This window comes from Catharus ustulatus, chromosome 37 (genome assembly GCF_009819885.2).
Source record: "Catharus ustulatus isolate bCatUst1 chromosome 37, bCatUst1.pri.v2, whole genome shotgun sequence".
NCBI lineage: Eukaryota > Metazoa > Chordata > Aves > Passeriformes > Turdidae > Catharus > Catharus ustulatus.
In genome coordinates, this window is record NC_046257.1 from 828,238 (window position 1) to 849,132 (window position 20,895).

At 50.1% G+C, this 20,895-nt stretch overlaps 1 protein-coding gene across 1 annotated transcript in view; it reads right to left on the reverse strand.

Annotated features, from left to right (window-relative positions):
• ACAP1 (ArfGAP with coiled-coil, ankyrin repeat and PH domains 1) overlaps window positions 1-20,895 on the reverse strand; it is a 29,423-nt gene that overhangs the window by 2,215 nt on the left and 6,313 nt on the right. Inside the window, 17 exon segments of the mRNA XM_033084334.1 lie at window positions 2,845-2,954; window positions 3,751-3,935; window positions 4,515-4,601; window positions 4,604-4,653; window positions 6,083-6,177; window positions 7,361-7,430; window positions 8,941-9,113; window positions 9,512-9,617; window positions 11,219-11,319; window positions 12,860-12,911; window positions 14,404-14,516; window positions 15,518-15,592; window positions 16,088-16,183; window positions 16,460-16,504; window positions 17,178-17,361; window positions 19,084-19,142; window positions 19,701-19,754. Coding sequence (XP_032940225.1) covers window positions 2,845-2,954; window positions 3,751-3,935; window positions 4,515-4,601; window positions 4,604-4,653; window positions 6,083-6,177; window positions 7,361-7,430; window positions 8,941-9,113; window positions 9,512-9,617; window positions 11,219-11,319; window positions 12,860-12,911; window positions 14,404-14,516; window positions 15,518-15,592; window positions 16,088-16,183; window positions 16,460-16,504; window positions 17,178-17,361; window positions 19,084-19,142; window positions 19,701-19,754 — 1,655 coding nt within the window.

Below are 20,895 nucleotides of genomic sequence, written 5' to 3' on the forward strand. Positions count from 1 at the left end.
GGTTGAGGTCACCCATCCAGGTGTTGACCGAGGTGGAACCTGCTTAGCTTCCCAAGTGGAAAAGTGTGCTGGGGAGCAGCCTCAAAAAGGGGAAATTTTGGGGACATTTTGGGATATTTTGGGACATTTGGGGACATTTGCGGACATTTTGGGGACATTTTAGGACATTCTTTGATGTTTTGGGATGCAGGGATTCGAAGGGGATGTAGAAAGATTGAGGTCACCCATCCAGGTGCTGACCGAGGCAGAACCTGCTTAGCTTCCTGTGCGGAAAAGTGTGCTGGGGAGCTGCCTCAAAAAGGGGAGATGCTGGGGACATTTTGGGACATATTGGGACATTTGAGGACATTTTAGGACATTATTGGACATTTTAGGGCATTTTAGGATATTTTTGGATGTTTTGGGACGTGGGGATTCGAAGGGGCTAGAGCAAGGTGGAGGTCACCCATCCAGGTGTTGACCGAGGTGGAACCTGCTTAGCTTCCTGTTTGGAGAAGTGTGCTGGGGCGCTGCCTCAAAACGGGGAGATTCCAGGGACATTTTGGGATATTTGAGGACGTTTGCGGACATTTTAGGACATTTTGGGACATTTTAGGACATTTTTGGATGTTTTGGGACACGGGGATTCGAAGGGGCTACAGCAAGGTTGAGGTCACCCATCCAGGTGTTGACCGAGGTGGAACCTGCTTAGCTTCCTGTGTGGAAAAGTGTGCTGGGGAGCTGCCTCAAAAAGGGGAGATTTTGGGGACATTTTGGGATATTTTGGGACATTTGGGGACATTTGAGGACATTTTTGGACATTTTAGGACATTTGAGGACATTTTTGGATGTTTTGGGACGCGGGGATTCGAAGGGGCTAGAGCAAGGTGGAGGTCACCCATCCAGGTGCTGACCGAAGCAGAACCTGCTTAGCTTCCTGTGCGGAAAAGTGTGCTGGGGAGCTGCCTCAAAAAGAGGAAATTTTGGGGACATTTTGGGATATTTTGGGACATTTGGGGACATTTGAGGACATTTTTGGACATTTGTTGATGTTTTGGGATGCGGGGATTCGAAGGGGATACAGCACAGTTGAGGTCACCCATCCAGGTGTTGACCGAGGCGGAACCTGCTTAGCTTCCCATGCGGAAAAGTGTGCTGGGGAGCTGCCTCAAAAAGGGGAGATTTTGGGGACATTTTTGGATATTTTTGGACATTTTAGGACGTTTTTAGATGTTTTGGGACGCGGGGATTCGAAGGGGCTACAGCAAGGTTGAGGTCACCCATCCAGGTGTTGACCGAGGTGGAACCTGCTTAGCTTCCTGCGCGAAAAATAGTGCTGGGGAGCTGCCTCAAAAATGGGACATTTTGGGGACATTTTAGGACGTTTTTAGGACATTTGAGGGTATTTTAGGACATTTTAGGACATTTGAAGACATTTTAGGACGTTTTTAGATGTTTTGGAACACGGGGATTCGAAGGGGCTAGAGCAAGATTGAGGTCACCCATCCAGGTGCTGACCGAGGTGGAACCTGCTTAGCTTCCCGAGTGGAAAAGTGTACTGGGGAGCTGCCTCAAAAAGGAGAGATTCCAGGGACATTTTGGGATATTTTGGGACATTTGAGGACATTTTTGGACATTTTTTTATGTTTTGGGATGCAGGGATTTGAAGGGGATACAGCAAGATTGAGGTCACCCATCCAGGTGCTGACCGAGGTGGAACCTGCTTAGCTTCCTGTGCAGAAAAGTGTGCTGGGGAGCTGCCTCAAAAATGGGACATTTTGGGGACATTTTAGGACATTTAAGGACATTTGCAGACATTTTAGGACACTTTGGGACATTTTAGGACGTTTTTAGATGTTTTGGAACACGGGGATTCGAAGGGGCTAGAGCAAGATTGAGGTCACCCATCCAGGTGCTGACCGAGGTGGAACCTGCTTAGCTTCCCGAGTGGAAAAGTGTGCTGGGGAGCTGCCTCAAAAAGGGGAGATTCTGGGGACATTTTGGGAGATTTTTGGACATTTTTAGGACATTTGAGGGTATTTTAGGACATTTTTGGACATTTGAGGACATTTTTGGTTGTTTTGGGATGCAGGGATTCGAAGGGGATACAGAAAGATTGAGGTCACCCATCCAGGTGCTGACCGAGGTGGAACCTGCTTAGCTTCCCGTGCAGAAAAGCGTGCTGGGGAGCTGCCTCAAAAAGGGGAGATTTTGGGGACATTTTGGGGAGATTCTGGGGACATTTGGGGGGGTTTGCACCCCCAAAAGGGACCCCAGTAATGGGACTGGGATTCTCTAAAGGGGAAATGGAACCCCAAGATGGAATAGGGATTCCCTCCAGAGAAATACGGAGCCGTGAATGGAAGAGAGATCCCCTAAAGGGATCCCCAAAAATGGAATGGGGACCCCAAAAATGGAATGGGGACCTCAAAAGGGAATAAGGGACCCCAAAAGGGAATAGAGACCCTGCAATAATGGAAGAGAAATCCCCTAAAAGGAAAAGAGAGAGCTCAAGGGAACAGGGACTCCCCCAAAAAGGATTCAGGCACTGCCCCTAAACAGCAACACCCCAAAACAAAATAGGAACCCCCATAAAAGGGAACAGAGACCCCCAAAGAGAAGCAGGAACCCCAAAAGGAAACAAAAACATTCCCCCAAAAAAAGAGGGCGACCGTTTTTAAACACCCCGCTCCAGGTCACCCATCCAGGCCCTGACCGGGGCGGACCCTGCTTAGCTTCGCTCACATCCGCTTTAGGGGTGAGCAGCGCCACCATTCACCAAACGGGGTGAAATCCCAGTCCCTCCCAGTCCTCCCAGTCCCTCCCAGTCCCTCCCAGTCCCCCCCAGTCCCTCCCAGTGCACACCCCGTGTGTCCCAGCACGGTGGCGTGGTGCAGCGGGCCCCGCCCGTGGCTGTCGCTCTGGTTGACGCTGGCTCCGTTCTGCAGCAGGAACTCGCAGGCCAGCAGGGAATTCTTGGGGGGAGGGGGACAGGGTTAGGGACCCCCCCAAAAAAAGGGGTACCTCCCAGTGCCCTCCCAGTACTGCCCAGTACCACCCAGTTCCCTCCCAGTACCTCCCAGTACCTCCCAGTGCCCTCCCAGTACCTCCCAGTACCTCCCAGTGCTCCCAGTACCGCCCAGTATCTCCCAGTGCCCTCCCAGTGCCCTCCCACTACCTCCCAGTTCCCTCCCAGTACCTCCCAGTGCCTTCCAGTTCCCCCCAGTACCTCCCAGTGCTCCTAGTTCCCTCCCAGTACCTCCCAGTGCTCCCAGTGCCCTCCCAGTGCTCCCAGTTCCTTGCCAGTTCCCTCCCAGTGCCCTCCCACTGCTCCCAGTGCCCTCCCAGTACATCCCAGTATCATCCCAGTACCTCCCAGCGCTCCCAGTGCTCCCAGTTCCCTGCCAGTTCCCTCCCAGTGCTCTCCCAGTGCTCCCAGTGCTCTCCCAGTTCCCTCCCAGTGCTCCCAGTTCCCTCCCAGTGCTCCCAGTGCCCTCCCAGTGCCCTCCCAGTGCTCCCAGTGCTCTCCCAGTGCTCTCCCAGTGCTCCCAATTCCCACCCAGTGCCCTCCCAATGTTCTCCCAGTTACCTCCTAGTGCTCCCAGTACCCTCCTAGTCCCTCCCAGTGCTCCCAGTGCCCTCCCAGTTCCCTCCCAGTGCTCCCAGTTCCCTCCCAGTGCCCTCCCAGTGCCCTCCCAGCGCCCTCATAGTGCTCCCAGCGCTCCCAGTCCCTCCCAGTGCTCCCAGTGCCCTCCCAGTGCTCCCAGTTACCGCGGCCACGGCCTCCAGCAGGGGTGTCCGGTTGCCCTCGGCCGCGTTGACCCAGCCGGGGTCGGCGCCGTGGGCCAGCGCGTCGGCCATGGTGGCCAAACGGCGCCGGCCGCTGGCCCAGAACAGCAGAGCCCCGGGGTGCAGGCAGGGGGCGCCCTCGGGCTCAGCCGCCTCGGGGGGCGGGGCTACAGGAGGAAAACCACGCCCACATCAGAAAACACGCCTACAGTGGAAAAAGCCACGCCCACCCCAAGCCACGCCCATATAAAATGTCATAGCCAACCCCAAAAAGCCACGCCCAACCATCAGAAAGCCATGCCCACCACAAAAGCCACGCCCATTCAGAAAGCCACACCCAGTCATCAGGGAAAACCACACCCACTCAGGCCACGCCCACACAGGCCACGCCCACATCACCCAACACAAACAAGCCCCACCCACCAAATTTCAAGCCCCACCCCTTGTTTGTGAAGCCACGCCCACCACACACAGCAGCCAATCAAAATCCAAGCCATGCCCTAAACCACGCCCATAAACTCCGCCCATTTAGAAGCCACACCCCTTTAAATGGACCACGTCCACTTATCGTTAAGCCACGCCCCTTCTAAAACAGCCCCGCCCCTTTACAAGCCACACCTCTTTTACATTTAAACAAGCTCACTTAAACCACGCCCATTTCACGCCAAACCACGCCCATTTAACAACAAACCACACCCCTTCATCACAAACTCCGCCCATTTCACACCACAGCCCTTACCGTGGGCGGGGCCATCTCGGGAGGCGGGGCCGGGGTTGGGGGCGGGGCCTGCTCGGGGTGGGCGGGGCCTGGGGGCGGGTCCGGCCACGCCCCTCAGGAATTTCTTCTCCACGTATTTGGCTCGGATCCAACTCTCGCGCTGGGCCCTGGGGGGATTTGGGGGGGAATTGGGGGGTCTTGGGGAATTCTGGAGGGGTTTGGGGGGGTCTGGGGGGGTTTGGGGGGATTTTGGGGGGGTCTGGGGGGGTTTTGGGGGGTCTGGGGGGGTTTTGGGGGGTCTGGGGAAATTTTTGGGGGGGTCCTGAGGGGATTTTGGGGGAAGTTTGGGGGGTTATTGGGGGAATTTGGGGGGTTTGGGGGTGGTTTGGGGGGAATTTTTGGGAATTATTGGGGGGTCCATGGGGGGGTCCTGGGGTTATTTTGGGGGAATTTTGGGGGGTCCCAGGGGGGACTTGGAGGTGATTTTTGGGGTGATTTTGGGGTATTTTTGGGTGATTTTGGGTGACTTTTGGGGTGATTTTGGGGTGATTTTTTGTGTGATTTTGGGATGGGTTTTGGGGTGGGTTTGGGATATTTTGTGGTGATTTTTCGGTGATTTTGGGGTGATTTTGGAGTATTTTAGAGTGGTTTTTGGGGTGATTTTTGGGTATTTTTGGGGTATTTTGAGGTGGTTTTTGGGGTATTTTGGGGCGGGTTTTCGGATGATTTTGGCGCGATTTTTGGGTTATTTTTTGGGTTATTTTGGGGTTTTTTGGGGTGGTTTTTGGGGTTATTGTGGGTTATTTTGGGATATTTTGCGGTGATTTTTTGGGTGACTTTGGGATGATTTTTGGGATGATTTTGGGGTGATTTTGGGGTGATTTTTGGGATATTTTGGGTGGTTTGGGATGATTTCGGGGTGATTTTGGGGTGATTTTGGGGGTGATTTTTGGGTTATTTTTGCTTTATTTTGGGGTGGTTTTGGGGCGGTTTTTGGGAATATTTTTAGGATATTTTTAGGATATTTTTAGGATATTTTTGGGTTTATTTTGGGTTATTTTTGGGGTCTCACCGGGAGCAGCCCGGGGGGGATTTGGGGTGATTTTTGGTTTATTCTGTGTTACTTTTTGGGTTATTTTTTGGGTTATTTTTTGGGGTATTTTGGGGTTGTTTTTGGGGTCTCACCGGGAGCAGCCCGGGGGTGGATTTGGAGGTGATTTTTAGGATATTTTTAGGATATCTTTGGTTTATTTTGGGTTATTTTGGGGATATTTTTTGGGTTATTTTGGATTTTTTGGGGTGGTTTTTGGGGTCTCACCGGGACCAGCCCAAGTGGTGATTTTTGGGTTATTTTTAGGATATTTTTAGGATATTTTTAGGATATTTTTGGGTTATTTTGGGATTATTTTGGGGTCTCACCGGGAGCAGCCCGGGGGGGATTTGGGGTTATTTTGGGGTGATTTTTAGGATATTTTTGGGTTATTTTGGGGTTATTTTTGGGGTCTCACCGGGAGCAGCCCGGGGGGATTTGGAGGTGATTTTTAGGATATTTCTTGGATATTTTTGGGTTATTTTGGGATTATTTTGGGGTCTCACCGGGAGCAGCCCGGGGGGGGTCTCTTCACCCCCATCTCCTCCACCCGCGCCTCGTAAATCCCGTTCAGGGCTCGGTTCCCCAGGGCGCACATCAGCTGGGGGGGACCCCAAATGTCACCAAAAAAATCCCAAAATGTCATCCCAAAACCCCAAAATGTCATCCCAAAATGTCACCCCAAAAAAACCCCAAAACGTCACCCAAAAAAACTCAAATGTGCCCCCAAAATGTCACCCCAAAACCCCAAAATGTCACCCTAAACAACCCCCAAATGTCACCCCAAAAACCTCCAGGGACCCCCAAAATGTCACCCCAAAAAAAACCCCAAATGTCACCGAAAATGTCACCAAAAAAAACCCCAAAATGTCACTCCAAAAAAACCCAAAAGTCACCCAAAAAACCCCAATTTTCACCCCAAAAAATCCCCCAAATGTCACCCAAAAAACCCCAAATGTCACCCCAAAACAAAACCAAAATGTCACCTTAAAAACCCCAAAAGTCATCCCAAAATGTCATCCCAAAAACCCCGAAATGTCACCCAAAAAACCCCAAATGTGCCCCCAAAAAAACCTCAAAAGTTATCCCAAAAACCCCAAAATGTCACGTCAAGTGTCACCCCAAAAAAACCCCAAAGTCACCCAAAAAACGCCAAAATGTCACCTCAAATGCCACCAAAAAACCCCAAAAGTCATCCCAAAAACCCCAAAATGTCACCCTAAACCAAAAAAAAAGTCACCCCAAAAATCCCGAAATGTCACCCAAAAAACCCCAAATGTCACCCCAAAAACCCCAAATGTCACCTCAAATGTCACCCAAAAACCCCAAAAGTCACTCCAGAAACCCCAAAATGTCACGTTAAATGTCACCCAAAAAGCCCCAAATGTCACCCCAAAACAAAAACAAAATGTCACCCCAAAAACGCCAAAATGTCACCCAAAAAAACCCCAAAATGTCACCCAAAAAAACCCAAAATGTGCTCCCAGTCCCATCCCAGTCCCATCCCAGTCCCTCCCAGTCCCTCCCAGTGCTCCCAGTTCCCAATCCCAGTCCCTCCCAGTGCTCCCAGTCCCTCCCAGTGCTCCCAGTCCCTCCCAGTGCTCCCAGTCCATCCCAGTCCCTCCCAGTCCCGTCCCAGTGGCTCCCAGTCCCTCCCAGTGTTCCCAGTTCCCAATCCCAGTCCCTCCCAGTGCTCCCAGTCCCTCCCAGTCCCTCCCAGTCCCTCCCAGTCCCTCCCAGTCCATCCCAGTCCATCCCAGTCCCTCCCAGTCCCTCCCAGTCACCTTGACCAGTTCGGGCTCCCACGAGTCCAGGGTGAGCGAGCGAACCTTGGAGAAATGAACCCCGAGGCTCCTGCGGATTTTGGGGAGATTTTGGGGGAAATTTTGGGATTTTTGGGATTTGGGGATTTTGGGATTTTTGGGTTTTGGGGATTTGGGGATTTTTGGGTTTTGGGGATTTTGGGGATGTTGGGTTTTTGGGGTTTTGGGGATTTTGGGGTTTTGGGGATTTTGGGGTTTTGGGGATTTTGGGATTTTGGGTTTTGGGATTTTTGGGATTTTTGGGATTTTGGGATTTTTGGGGTTTTTGGGATTTTGGGGTTTAGGGATTTTGGGATTTTGGAGTTTATGGGACTTTGGAGTTTATGGGACTTTGGGATTTTGGGGATTTTGGGATTTGGGGTTTGGGATTTTGGGGTTTGGGCATTTTGGGGTTTTGAGATTTGGGGATTTTGGGGGAAATTTTGGGATTTTGGGGTTTTTGGGATTTGGGGATTTTGGGGTTTTTGGGGTTTTGGGATTTTTGGGGTTTTTGGGATTTTGGGATTTTGGGATTTTGGGGTTCTGGGATTTTTGGGATTTTGGGTTTTGGGATTTTGGGGTTTTTGGGGATTTTGGGGATTTTGGGGATTTTGGGGTTTTTAGGGTTCAGGATGTTTTTGGGGTGTCCCACCTGTGGACTCCCGAGCACTGGATGCACAGGGTGAGGATTTGGGGTGGATTTCCGTCCCGATAATCCAATTTTAATGCGATTTTAATGGGATTTTTTGGATTTTTATGGGATTTTTTGGGGGATTTTTGGGATTTTGGGATTTAGGATTATTTTGGGGTGTCCCACCTGTGGATTCCCGAGCACTGGATGCACAGGGGATGGATTTCAGCGCCCGATAATGCGTTTTTAATGTGATTTTAATGGGATTTTAATGCGATTTTTTCAGTTTTTATGGGATTTTTTGGGAATTTTTGGGGTTTTCAGATTTGGGATTTTTTTTGGGGTGCCCCCCGGGTTTTTGGGGTGTCCCACCTGTGGATTCCCGAGCACTGGATGCACAGGGGATGGATTTCAGTGCCCGATAATCCAATTTTAATGCGATTTTAATGGGATTTTTTTGATTTTAACACGATTTTAACGGGATTTTTTGTGGGATTTTGGGGATTTTGGGATTTAGGATTATTTTGGGGTGTCCCACCTGTGGATTCCCGAGCACTGGATGCACAGGGTGAGGATTTGGGGTTGATTTGGGTGGATTTCAGTGCCCGATAATCCCATTTTAATGCGATTTTAATGAGATTTTTTTTATTTTAATGGGATTTTAATGGTATTTTTTTTATTTTAGTGGGATTTTTTGTGGGATTTTTGGGATTTTGGGATTTAGGATTTTTTTGGGGTGTCCCACCTGTGGATTCCCGAGCACTGGATGCACAGGGTGAGGATTTGGGGAGGATTTCAGTGCCCGATAATCCCATTTTAATGCGATTTTAATGGGATTTTTAAAGTTTTTATGGGATTTTTTGGGGGTTTTTTGGGATTTTGGGATTAGGGTTTTTTTGGGGGGGTTCAGGGTGTATTTGGGGTGTCCCACCTGTGGATTCCCGAGCACTGGATGCACAGGGTGATGCCCAGGTTGACGCTGGCCCACTCGGGGCAGGGCTCTCTGCAGTCACAGCAGCTCCCGTTCCCCTCCAGCCCCAAAATCGCCCCCAAAACCGGGGGGGGGCTCGGGGGGGACCCCGGGAGGGAGCTCGAGCTGGGGGGCTGGGGGAGAAAAAAAGGGATTTGGGGTCAGTGGGGGGTTTGGGATCATTTTTTTGGGGGGATTTGGGGGAATTTTGGGGGGATTTTGAGGAGATTTGGGGGGAATTTTGGCGATATTGGGGGGTTTTGGGATCATTTTTTGGGGGGATTTGGGGTCAGTGTGGGGGGCTGGGGGGAAAAAAAACGGGATTTGGGGTCAGTGGGGGGTTTGGGTGGGGATTTGGGGGGGGATTTAGGATAATTTGGGGGGATATTTGGGATTTTTGAGGATATTTTAGGGATAATTCGGGGATATTTTCAGGATTTTTTCGGGATTTTTTTAGGATATTTTCAGGATATTTTCAGGATATTTTCAGGATATTTTAGGGGTGTTTTCAGGATTATTTTGGGGTCCCCACCTGCGTTTTTGGGGTGCCCTGGCTGTAGGCACAGGCGATCCCGTTCTGCACCGCGCTCACCCAGCGCCGCTGCTCCCCCCCCGAATCCGCCTGCAGCACGCAGGACCTGCGGGAAAATCGGGAATTTTGGGGTCCCTCCAAGAGTTTGGGGTCCCCTCCAAAAATTTTGGGGTCCCCCAGAGAATTTTTGGGGTTTTTTTCCCGGGATTTTGGGGTTTTTTTGGGGTTTTTTGGGGTTTTTTGGGGTTTTTTTTGGGGTTTTTTTGGGTTTTTTTGGGGTTTTTTTGAGGTAAATTTGAGGATTTTGTGGGTTTGGAGTTCCAAGTTTTGGGGTTGGGAAATTTTGGGGTCCCCTCCAGAAATTTTGGGGTCCCTCCAAAAATTTTGGGGTCCCCCAGAGGATTTTTGGGTTTTTTTCCTGGGGATTTTGGGATTTTTTGGGGCATATTTGAAGATTTTTTTTGTGGGTTTTGAGCTCCAGGTCTTTGGGGTTTGGAAAATTTTGGGGTCCCCTCCAGAAATTTTGGGGTCCCGCCAAGATTTTGGGGTCTCCTTGATGATTTTGGGGTCCCCCAGAGGATTTTTGGGTTTTTTTCCCAGGATTTTGGGATTTTTTTTAATTTTTTGGGGCAAATTTGAAGATTTTTTTTGTGGGTTTTGAGCTCCAGGTCTTTGGGGTTGGGAAATTTTGGGGTCCTCTCCAGAAATTTTGGGGTCCCCTCCAAGATTTTGGGGTCTCCTTGATGATTTTGGGGTCCCCCAGAGGATTTTTGGGTTTTTTTCCCCGGGATTTTGGGGATTTTTTTAATTTTTTGGGGCAAATTTGAAGATTTTTTTTGTGGGTTTTGAGCTCCAGGTCTTTGGGGTTGGGAAATTTTGGGGTCCTCTCCAGAAATTTTGGGGTCCCTCCAAGATTTTGGGGTCCCCTCGATGATTTTGGGGTCCCCCAGAGGGTTTTTGGGGTTTTTTTTCCTGGGATTTTGGGGTTTTTTGGGGCATATTTGAAGATTTTTTTTTGTGGGTTTGGAGCTCCAAGTCTTTGGGGTTTGGAAAATTTATGGGTCCCTCCAAGATTTTGGGGTCCCTCCAAGATTTTGGGGTCCCTCCAAGATTTTGGGGTCCCCTCGATGATTTTGGGGTCCTCCAGAGGATTTTTGGTTTTTTTTTCCTGGGATTTTGGGTTTTTTGGGGGGATTTGGGGTTGTTTTGGAGCCTTCTCATCTTTAGGAATTGGGATTTCTTTGGGGTTCCCCTCAAGATTTTGGATTTCCCCCGAAATTTTGGGATTTCCTCCGAAATTTTGGGGTCCCCCCCGAATTTTTGGGGTCCCCCCTGAAGTTTTTGGGGTCCCTTGAGGAAAATTCTGTGATTTTGGGGGTGATTTTTGAGCCTCCATCCTTGGAAATTTGGATTTTTTTGGGTTTCCCCCCCGGATTTTGGATTCCCCTTAAATTTTGGGATTTCCCCCGAAATTTTGGGATCCCTCTTGGGGTTTTTAGGGTCCCCCCCCTGAAGTTTTTGGGCTCCCTTGAGGAAAATTCTGTGATTTTGGGGGTGATTTTTGCATCTCCATCCCTGGAAATTGGGTTTTTTTGGGGGTTCCCACTCAGAATTTTGGGTTCCCCTTAAATTTTGGGATTTCCCCCGAAATTTTGGGGTCCCTCCCGAGGTTTTTTGGGGTCCCCCCCGGGGCTTTTGGGGTCTCACTTGGACGGGGAGACGACCTCGAAGCAGAACCTGCGCTCGAGCTCGGGGCAGGGTTTGACCGTGCAGAGCCTCAGGTCCTCAACCACCACCGTGGGGGGGTCCTGGAACCCCAAAAATGGCAAAATCCCCTAAATACTGAACCCCAAAATACTGAACCCCAAAATACTGAACCCCAAAATCCTAAAATCCCAAAATACTGAACCCCTAAATCCTGAACCCCAAAATGCTGAACCCCCCGAATTTCTAAATCCCAAAATCCTGGACTCCCGAAATCCCCAAATCCTGAACCCCCAAATCTTGAACTCCCTGAATCCCCAAATCCTGAAACCCCAAAATCCTGAACACCCTGAACCCCAAAATCTCACCCGGGGGTCCCCAAAACCCTGAACCCCAAAACCCTGAAACCCCAAAATCCTGAAACCCCAAAATCCTGAACTCCCTGAACCTCCAAAATCCTGAACCCCCAAACCCCAGAATCCTGAACCCCAAAATCCTGAACTCCCTGAACCCCCAAATACTGAAACCCCCAAACCCCAAAATCCTGAACCCCCAAATCCTGAACCCCCAAATCCTCAATCCCCAAACCCCCAAATCCTGAACTTCTCAAATCCTGAACCTCCAAACCCCAGCCCCAAAATCCTGAACCCCAAAATCCTGAACCCCCCAACTCCAAAATCCTGAAACCCCAAAATCCTGAACCCCAAAATCCTGAACCCCAAAATCCTGAAACCCCAAAATCCTGAACTCCCTTAACCTCCAAAATCCTGAACCTCCAAACCCCAGCCCTAAAATCCTGAACCCCAAAACCCTGAAACCCCAAAATCCTGAACCCCAAAATCCTGAAACCCCAGAATCCTGAACCCCAAAATACTGAACCCCCAAATCTTGAACCCCCGAAACCCTGAACTTCCCAAAATACTGAAGACCCCAAACCCCAAATCATGAACTTCTCAAATCCTGAACCCCCAAAACCTGAACCACCAAAATCCTGAACCCCCAAAATCCTGAACCCCCCAAACCCCCTGAACCCCAAAATCCTGAACCCCAAAATCCCGAACCCCCAAAATCCCCAAAAATCACAAAATCCCCAAAATCCTGAACCCCAAAATACTGAACCCCCAAATCCTGAACCCACAAATCCAGAACGCCTAAACCCCAAAATCCTGAACCTCTCAAATCCTGAACCCACAAATCCTGAAGCCCCAAATCCTGAGCCCACAAAATCCTGAATCCCCCAAATTCCCAAACCCAAAAATCCTGAATCCCAAAATCCTGAACCCCCAATATCCTGAACCCTCCAAACCCCAAAAATCTCACCGGGGGACCCCAAAATCCCGAACCCCAAAATCCTGGACACCCCAAATCCCCAAATCCTGAATTCTCAAATTCCCAGAATCCTGAGCCCCCCAAACCCCAGTCCCAAAATCCTGAACCCCAAAATCCTGAAACCCCAAATCCTGAACTCCTTGAACCCTAAAATCCTGAACCCCCCAAAACTCCTCCAGTACCCTCAAAATCCCCCAGGGCTCCTCAAAATCCCCAAAATCCCCTCAAATCCCCCCAGGACCCCCCAAAATCCCCCCAGGACCCCTCAAAATTCCCCAAAATCCCCCCCAAAATCCCCAACCCCCCCAGACCCACCCGGGCCCGTTTCAGGTACAGCAGTTGGTTGCTCTGGATGAAGAACCAGCGCCTGGAGAGAGGAAAAAATGAAAATTTGGGGGAAATTTTGGGGAATTTTGGGGGAATTTTGGGAAAATTGGGGAGTTTTGGGGATTTGAGGGGGGAAATGAGGAGGGTTTGAGGGATTTTGGGGGGATTTTTTGGGATATTTTGATTTATTTTGGGGTTACTGTGGGATATTTTGGGGTATTTTGGATTTATTTTGGGATTTTTTTGGGGTTGCTGTGAGATATTTTGGGGTATTTTGGGTTATTTTCAGATGATTTTTGGGTTACTTTGGGATATTTTGGATTGTTCGGGGATATTTTGGGCTTATTTTGGATTATTCCGGGATATTTTGGGGTTTATTTTGGTTTAGATTGGATTATTTTGGGTTCATTTGGGGATATTTAGGTTTATCTGGGGTTTATTTAGGTTTATTTTGGTTTATTTTGGGATATTTTGGGGTTTATTTTGGATTGTTTTTGGTTTATTTTGGTTTATTTTGGATTATTTTGGATTGTTTTGGGTTTATTTTGGTTTATTTTGGGATATTTTGGGGCTTATTTTGGATTATTTTGGATTGTTTTGGGTTTATTTTGGTTTACTTTGGGTTTATTTTGGATTATTTTGTGTTTAGTTTGGGATATTTTGGGTCACTTTGGGATATTTTGGGTCACTTTGGGATATTTTGGATTATTTTGGGATATTTAGGTTTTGTTTTGGATTCTTTTGGGTTTATTTCGGTTTATTTTGGGTTTATTTCGGGTTTATTTTAGGGTATTTCGGGTTATTTTGGGATATTTTGGGTTCATTTTGGAATATTTTGGGTCCCTCACCTGCTCCAGGTGCGGAAGGCGTTGCTGGCTCTCTTGTACAGGGATTTTGGGATATTTTGGATTTATTTAGATTTATTTAGGGTTTATTTTGGGTTTATTTAGGATTATTTTGGAGTATTTTGGGGTTTATTTTGAATTATTTTGGAATATTTTGGGGTTTATTTTGGTTTATTTTGGGGTTTATTTTGGTTTATTTTGGATTTATTTTGGATTTATTTTGGGTCCCTCACCTGCTCCAGGTGTGGAAGGCGTTGCTGGCTCCCTTGTGGAGTGATTTAGGTTAATTTTGGGTTTATTTTGGATTTATTTTGGGTTTATTTTTGGATATTTTGGGTTATTTAGGGCTCTGTACCTGCTCCAGGTGCGGAAGGCGTTGCTGGCTCCCTTGTACAGGGATTTTGGGATATTTTGGATTTATTTAGATTTATTTAGGGTTTATTTTGGGTTTATTTTGGATTATTTTAGAATATTTTGGGGTTTATTTCGGGATTATTTTGGATTTATTTAGGATTATTTTGGAGTATTTTGGGGTTTATTTTGGGTTTATTTTGGATTTATTTTGGGTTTATTTAGGGCTCTGTACCTGCTCCAGGTGCGGAAGGCGTTGCTGGCTCCCTTGTGGAGTGATTTAGGTTAATTTTGGGTTAATTTCGGGTTTATTTTGGGTTATTTAGGGCTCTGTACCTGCTCCAGGTGCGGAAGGCGTTGCTCGCTCTCTTGTACAGGTAACCCTCCATGGGCGGGGCTCGAGGCCCCGCCTCCCCCGAGGCCACGCCCACCTCCTCCTGTGACAGGTCCTGGGAGCCGCCAATCAGCACAGGCCCCGCCCACCGACCGGCCACACCCCCTCTGGGAGCCGCCAATCAGCACAGGCCCCGCCCACCAACTAACCACATCCCCTCCAGGAGCTGCCAATCAAATTGGCTCCACCCACAAGCTGTTAACCAACTCTACCACAGTTGTCAATCAAAGCCTGGCCACGCCCATCCCCTGTCAATCATCCCAGGGCTAAGTTGGCCCTGCCCCATCAACCAATCGAGCTGTCAATCAACAGTGGCCATGCCCCTTTGCAGAGCTGTCAATCACACAGAGTCCTGCCCCTTAGAGGTGACCACACCTCCACAAGCCACACCCCCAATTAAATCAATCAAATTAAATTTAATCAAATGAAATTGATTCTAAACCACGCCACCATATTTAACCCCACCCTTCACACCTGACCACGCCCCTCAGACCACGCCCACCCAACTAAAACAAATTAAATTGATTTAAAGCCACGCCGCCACATTTAACCACACCCACCACATGTGGTCACGCCCCCTAAGGCCACGCCCACCGAACCCCACCCCCAACTAAAACAATCAAATTAAATCAAATCAAAATAAATAAAATTAGATTCATTTTAAAGCCACGCCCCCACATTTAACCCCACCCTTCACATTTGACCACGCCCACCTGAGGCCACGCCCACATCAGATCACACCCACCCGGCCACGCCCACCAATCCCTACACCCAATTAAACCAAATTAAATTAAATTAAATTGATTTTAAAGCCACACCCCCACATGTAACCCCACCCTTCTCATCTTACCACGCCCACCACAGGCCACGCCCACCCCGAAGCCACGCCCCCCAAACCCCCCACACAACTAAATTGAATTAAATTAAATTAAATTGATTTTTAAGCCATGCCCACACATGTAACCCCACCCATCACATCTGACCACGCCCACCCACATGCCACGCCCACCCTAGGCCACGCCCACTCAGGCCACGCCCACCCGAGGCCACGCCCACCTGCTGCAGCAGGAGCCGGTGCCGCTGCTCCAGGTCCCGCCGGCGCCGCGCCCCCTCCAGCTGCTCCCGCTCCAGCTGGGACCCCAAAAACCTCACAGACCTGGGGGGACCCCTGGGGGACCCCCCAAAAACCCGGACACCCCAAAAATGCCCTCTGGGGGGGTCCTGGGGGGGGTTTGGGGAGGTTTGAGGGGAATTGGGGAGGTTTGAGGGGAATTTGGGGAGGAGTTTGGGGGGATTTTGGGGGGTTTTAGGAGGATTTTGGGGTTCCTGGGCCTCACCTGCACCCCCAGGTATCCCTGGCAGTCCCAGACTGGGGAGGTTTTGGGGTACCTGAGAGTTTTGGGGGTGCCTGGGAGAATTTTGGGGGGGTTTTGGGGTTCCCTAGGGTGTTCTAGGAAGATTTTGGGGGATTTTAGGAGGATTTTGGGGGGATTTTATGAGGATTTTTGGGGATTTTGGGGTTCTCAGGCCTCACCTGCACCCCCAGGTGTCCCTGGCAGTCCCAGTTTGGGGAGGTTTTGGGGTACCTGGGGGTTTTGGGGGGATTTTGGGGTTCCCCGGCCTCACCTGCCCCCCCAGGTGTCCCCGGTAGTCGCGGGTCGCTGTCGCCCCCTGGTGGCCGCGGCTGAAAAACGCGGCCTGAGCCTCCAACAGCGCCAGGACCTGGGAGGGGGGTCAGGGAGGGTCAGGGGGGGTCAGAGTCAACCTCGGGACCCCCCAAAATCCCCCCGGGACCCCCGGACCCCTCCCCAAATTCAGCGAGCCCAAAATCCCTCGTGGGAGTTTTTTTGGAGTTTCTTATTGGACGCCTCCAAAATCCTCCCCAGGATCCTCAAAACCTCCCCAGGACCCTCAAAATCCCTCCAGGACCCCCAAAATCCCTCCACGACCCCCAAAACCCCTCCCAGGACCCCCCCCAAATCGCCAAATTTCACTCACAAATTGCAGAATTTCTGTTTTTTTCCTGTCCTGCACCACGCTGAGCTGAGGGTGGGAAGGGGCGGGGTCAGACCAGACCACGCCCACCATACCACGCCCACTTAATTCTCACCCCTGATTGGTCCCGCCCCTTTAGACCTGGCTTAGCCACGCCCCAAATACACCCATTTAAGCCCCGCCCATTTAAGCCCCACCTACTGACAGAATCTAGCTTGGTATAACCACGCCCACATCACTCAAACCACGCCCACTCATGCTAAACCACGCCCACTTTTAGACCCCATGATTAACCACGCCCATCCCATTTAAGCCACGCCCACAAGTTAAGTCCCACCCACCTACACAGCCCAGGTCCCTGGCTCTGGCCACGCCCACATAATTTAAGCCACGCCCACCCATTAAGCCCCACCCAGCTGCAGAACATAGCCCCGCCCACTGGCTCTGACCACGCCCACCTCGCTTAGCACCGCCCATCCCAGTTAAGCCCCACCCACCTGCAGTATGTAGCCCCGCCCCTGGCTCTGGCCACACCCATATAACTTGAAGCCCCGCCCACCCCGTTAAGCCCCGCCCACCTGCAGCACAAAGTCCAGCCCCCTGGTTCTGGCCACGCCCATCACCGCTAAGCCCCGCCCACCTGCATGATGTAGCCCCGCCCCTGGCTCTGGCCACACCCATATAATTTGAAGCCCCGCCCACCCCATTAAGCCCCGCCCACCTGCAGGATGTAGTCCAGCCCCCTGGCTCTGGCCACGCCCCTGGCCCCGCCCAGCGCCGCCGCCGCCTCCTGCGCCTCCAGGGGGCGCCGTCGCGGCACCTCGGCGTGGTGCTGCAGCGCCCCCTGCAGGAGCTCGGCCGCGCGCGCGCGCTCACGGCCCGCGGCTCGGAGAGCGCGGAGAGAGCTGGGATGGGGAAAAAATGGGGGAAAAAATACAGAAATTGGGGTTAAAACAACAGGGATGGGAGTGAACATACACAGAGAGCGTGGAGAGAGCTGGGATGGGGAAAAAAATGGGGAAAAAATACAGAAATTGGGGTTAAAACAACAGGAATGGGAGTGTGCATTCACAGAGAGCGTGGAGAGAGCTGGGATGGGGAAAAAATACAGAATTTGGGGTTAAAACAACAGGAATGGGAGTGGGCATTCACAGAGAGCGGAGAGAGAGCTGGAATGGCACCAAAATTGGGGAAAAAAATAGAGAAATTGGGGTTAAAAACAACAGGAATGGGAGTGAATGTACACAGAGAGCCCGGAGAGAGCTGGGATGGGGAAAAAATGGGGAGAAAAATAGAGAAATTGGGGTTAAAACAACAGGAATGGGAGTGTGCATTCACAGAGAGCGTGGAGAGAGCTGGGATGGGGAAAAAATACAGAATTTGGGGTTAAAAACAACAGGAATGGGAGTGAATGTACATACAGAGCGCGGAGAGAGATGGGAAATCACAAAAATGGGGGGAAAAACAGAGAAATTGGGGTTAAAACAACAGGAATGGGAGTGGATGTACACAGAGAGTGCGGAGAGAGATGGGATGGCACCAAAATGGGGGAAAAAACACAAAAAATGGGTCAGGAATGGGATTGGAAACTTCCTGAGAACACAGAGAGAGCTGGGAAAACAGAAAAATGGGGAAAAACACAAAAAATTGGTCAGGAACTACAGGAATGGTAGCGAACATGTATAGAGATCACAAAATGGGGCAAAAACACAAAAATGGGTCAGGAATGGGATTGGAAACAACCTGAGGACACAGAGAGAGCTGGGAAAACACAAAAATGGGGGAAAAACAGAGAAATTTGGGTTAAAAACTACAGGAATGGGGGTGGGCATTCACAGAGAGACTAAAGAGAGCTGAATTAACACCAAAAATGAGGCAAAAACCACAGAAATTGGGTCAGGAACTACAGAAATGGGTGTGGATGCACACAGAGAGCGCGGAGAGAGTTGGAGAGACCAAAATGGGCAGAAAAACACAAAAAATTGGGTCAGGAACTACTGGAATGGGAGTGAACATACATAGAGAGTGCAGAGAGAGCAGGGATGGGGAAAAAAATGGGGGAAAAAACACAAAAATTGGGGTTAAAACAACAGGGATGGGAGTGGATGTACACAGAGAGCGCGGAGAGAGATGGGATGGGGACAAAAATGGGGAAAAAAATACAGAAATTGGGGTTAAAAACAACAGGAATGGGAGTGAACATACACAGACTAAAGAGAGTGGAATAGCATCGAAATGGGGGAAAAAACAGAAAAAATGGGTCAGGAAGTGGATTGAAAACATCCTGAGAACAAGGAGAGATCTGGAATAACACAGAAATGGGGGGAAAAATCACAAAAAATGGGTCAGGAATTGGATTAAAAACATCCTGAGAACACAGAGAGAGCTGGGAAAACACAAAATTGGGGGGAAAATAGAGAAATTGGGGTTAAAAACTACAGGAATGGGAGTGGATGTACACAGAGAGACTAAAGAGAGCTGAAATAACCCCAAAAATGGGGCAAAAAATCAGAGAAATTGGGTCAGGAATGGAGCCACGGCTCAGAGACCACGGAGGGAGGTGGGATCACCCAAATTTGGGGATAAAAACGAGAAATTGGGGTCAGAAGGATGAAAACCGCACTCACTCTCGGAGCAGGGGCTGCAGGTGCCTCCTCAGGGCGCTCTGGGTGCAGCTCCGCAGCTCCTGGGGGCGGGGCCACACGTTGGGGGCGGGGCCAGGCCACAAAGGGGCGTGGTCAGGTCAGAAAGAGGCGTGGTCATGTGTAAAAGGGGCGTGGTTGAGTTTAAAAGGGGTGTGGTCACATTTAAAGGGGGCGTGGTTTGAGGATGGGGAGGGGCAAGAGTGAGGTGGGGTCGGGAAAGGGGCGTGGTTTAATGAGAAATTGGGCGTGGCCAGAATAAAGGGGCGTGGCCTGGTTTAAAATGGGTGTGGTCTCATGAGGAAATGGGCGTGGTCTGGGAAAATGGGTGGGGCCAGGTTATAGGGGTGTGGTCTTATTAAAAGGGGTGTGGTAATGATAAATGGGCGTGGTCTTGTGGAAATGGGCGTGGTCAGCTCAGAATGGGGCGTGGCACGGCAAGAGGGTGATTATGCAAATGAGGGGTGGGTGGGGTTTAATTAAAGGGAATGGGCGGGGCTTTAAATGGATGGGTGGGGCTTAAAGAAAATGGGTGGGGCTTAAAAGGGATGGGTGGGGTCAGAAAAGGGGTGTGGCCTGCAGAGGGGGCGGGGCTTGTGCACCTCGTGGCTGTCCATCATCTGCTCCAGGGAGTCACAGAACTTCTCCAGAGCCTCCTGGGGAGGTCAGGAACCCAAAATTTCCCTCAGGAACCCAAAATATTCCCTCAGGGACCCAAAATTTCCCTCAGGGACCCCAAAATTCCCCTCAGGAACCCAAAATTCCCCTCAGGAACCCAAAATTTCTTTCAGGGAACCCAAAATTTCTCCTCAGGAACCCAAAATTCCCCTCAGGAACCCAAAATTTCTTTCAGGGAACCCAAAATTTCTCCTCAGGAACCCAAAATTCCTCCAGGGACCCCAAATTTCCCCTCAGGAACCCCAAAATTTCCCTCAGGAACCCCAAAATTTCCCTCAGGACCCCAAAATTTCCCTCAGGAACCCAAAATTCCCCTCAGGAACCCAAAATTTCCCTCAGGGACCCCAAAATTTCCTTCAGGGAACCAAAAATTCCCCTCAGGAACCCAAAATTCCCCTCAGGAACCCAAAATTCCGCTCAAGGACCCCAAAATTCCTCCAGAGACCCCAAAATTCCCCTCAGGAACCCCAAAATTTTGCTCAAGGACCCCAAAATTCCCCTCAGGAACCCAAAATTCCCCTCAGGAATCCAAAATTTCCTTCAGGGACCCAAAATTCCCCTCAGAAACCCAAAAATTCCCCTCGGGAACCCAAAATTTCCCTCAGGAACCCAAAATTTCCCTCAGGAATCCAAAATTTCCCTCAGGGACCCAAAATCCCCTCAGGGACCCCAAAATTTCCCTCAGGAACCCGAAATTCCCCTCAGGGACCCCAAAATTTCCCTCTGAAACCCAAAATCCCCTCAGAGACCCCAAAATTTCCCTGAGAAACCCAAAATCCCCTCAGGACCCCAAAATTCCCCTCAGGAACCCAAAATTCTGCTCAAGGACCCCAAAATTCCTCCAGGGACCCCAAAATTTCCCTCAGGAACCCCAAAATTTCCCTCAGGAACCCAAAATTCCTCCAGGGACCCCAAAATTCCACTCAGGAACCCAAAATTTCCCTCAGGAACCCAAAATTTCCCTCAGGAACCCCAAAATTTCCCTCAGGGACCCAAAATTTCCCTCAGGAACCCAAAATCCCCTCAGGACCCCAAAATTTCCCTCAGGACCCCAAAATTTCCCTCAGGAACCCAAAATCCCCTCAGGAACCCCAAAATTTCCCTCAGGAACCCAAAATT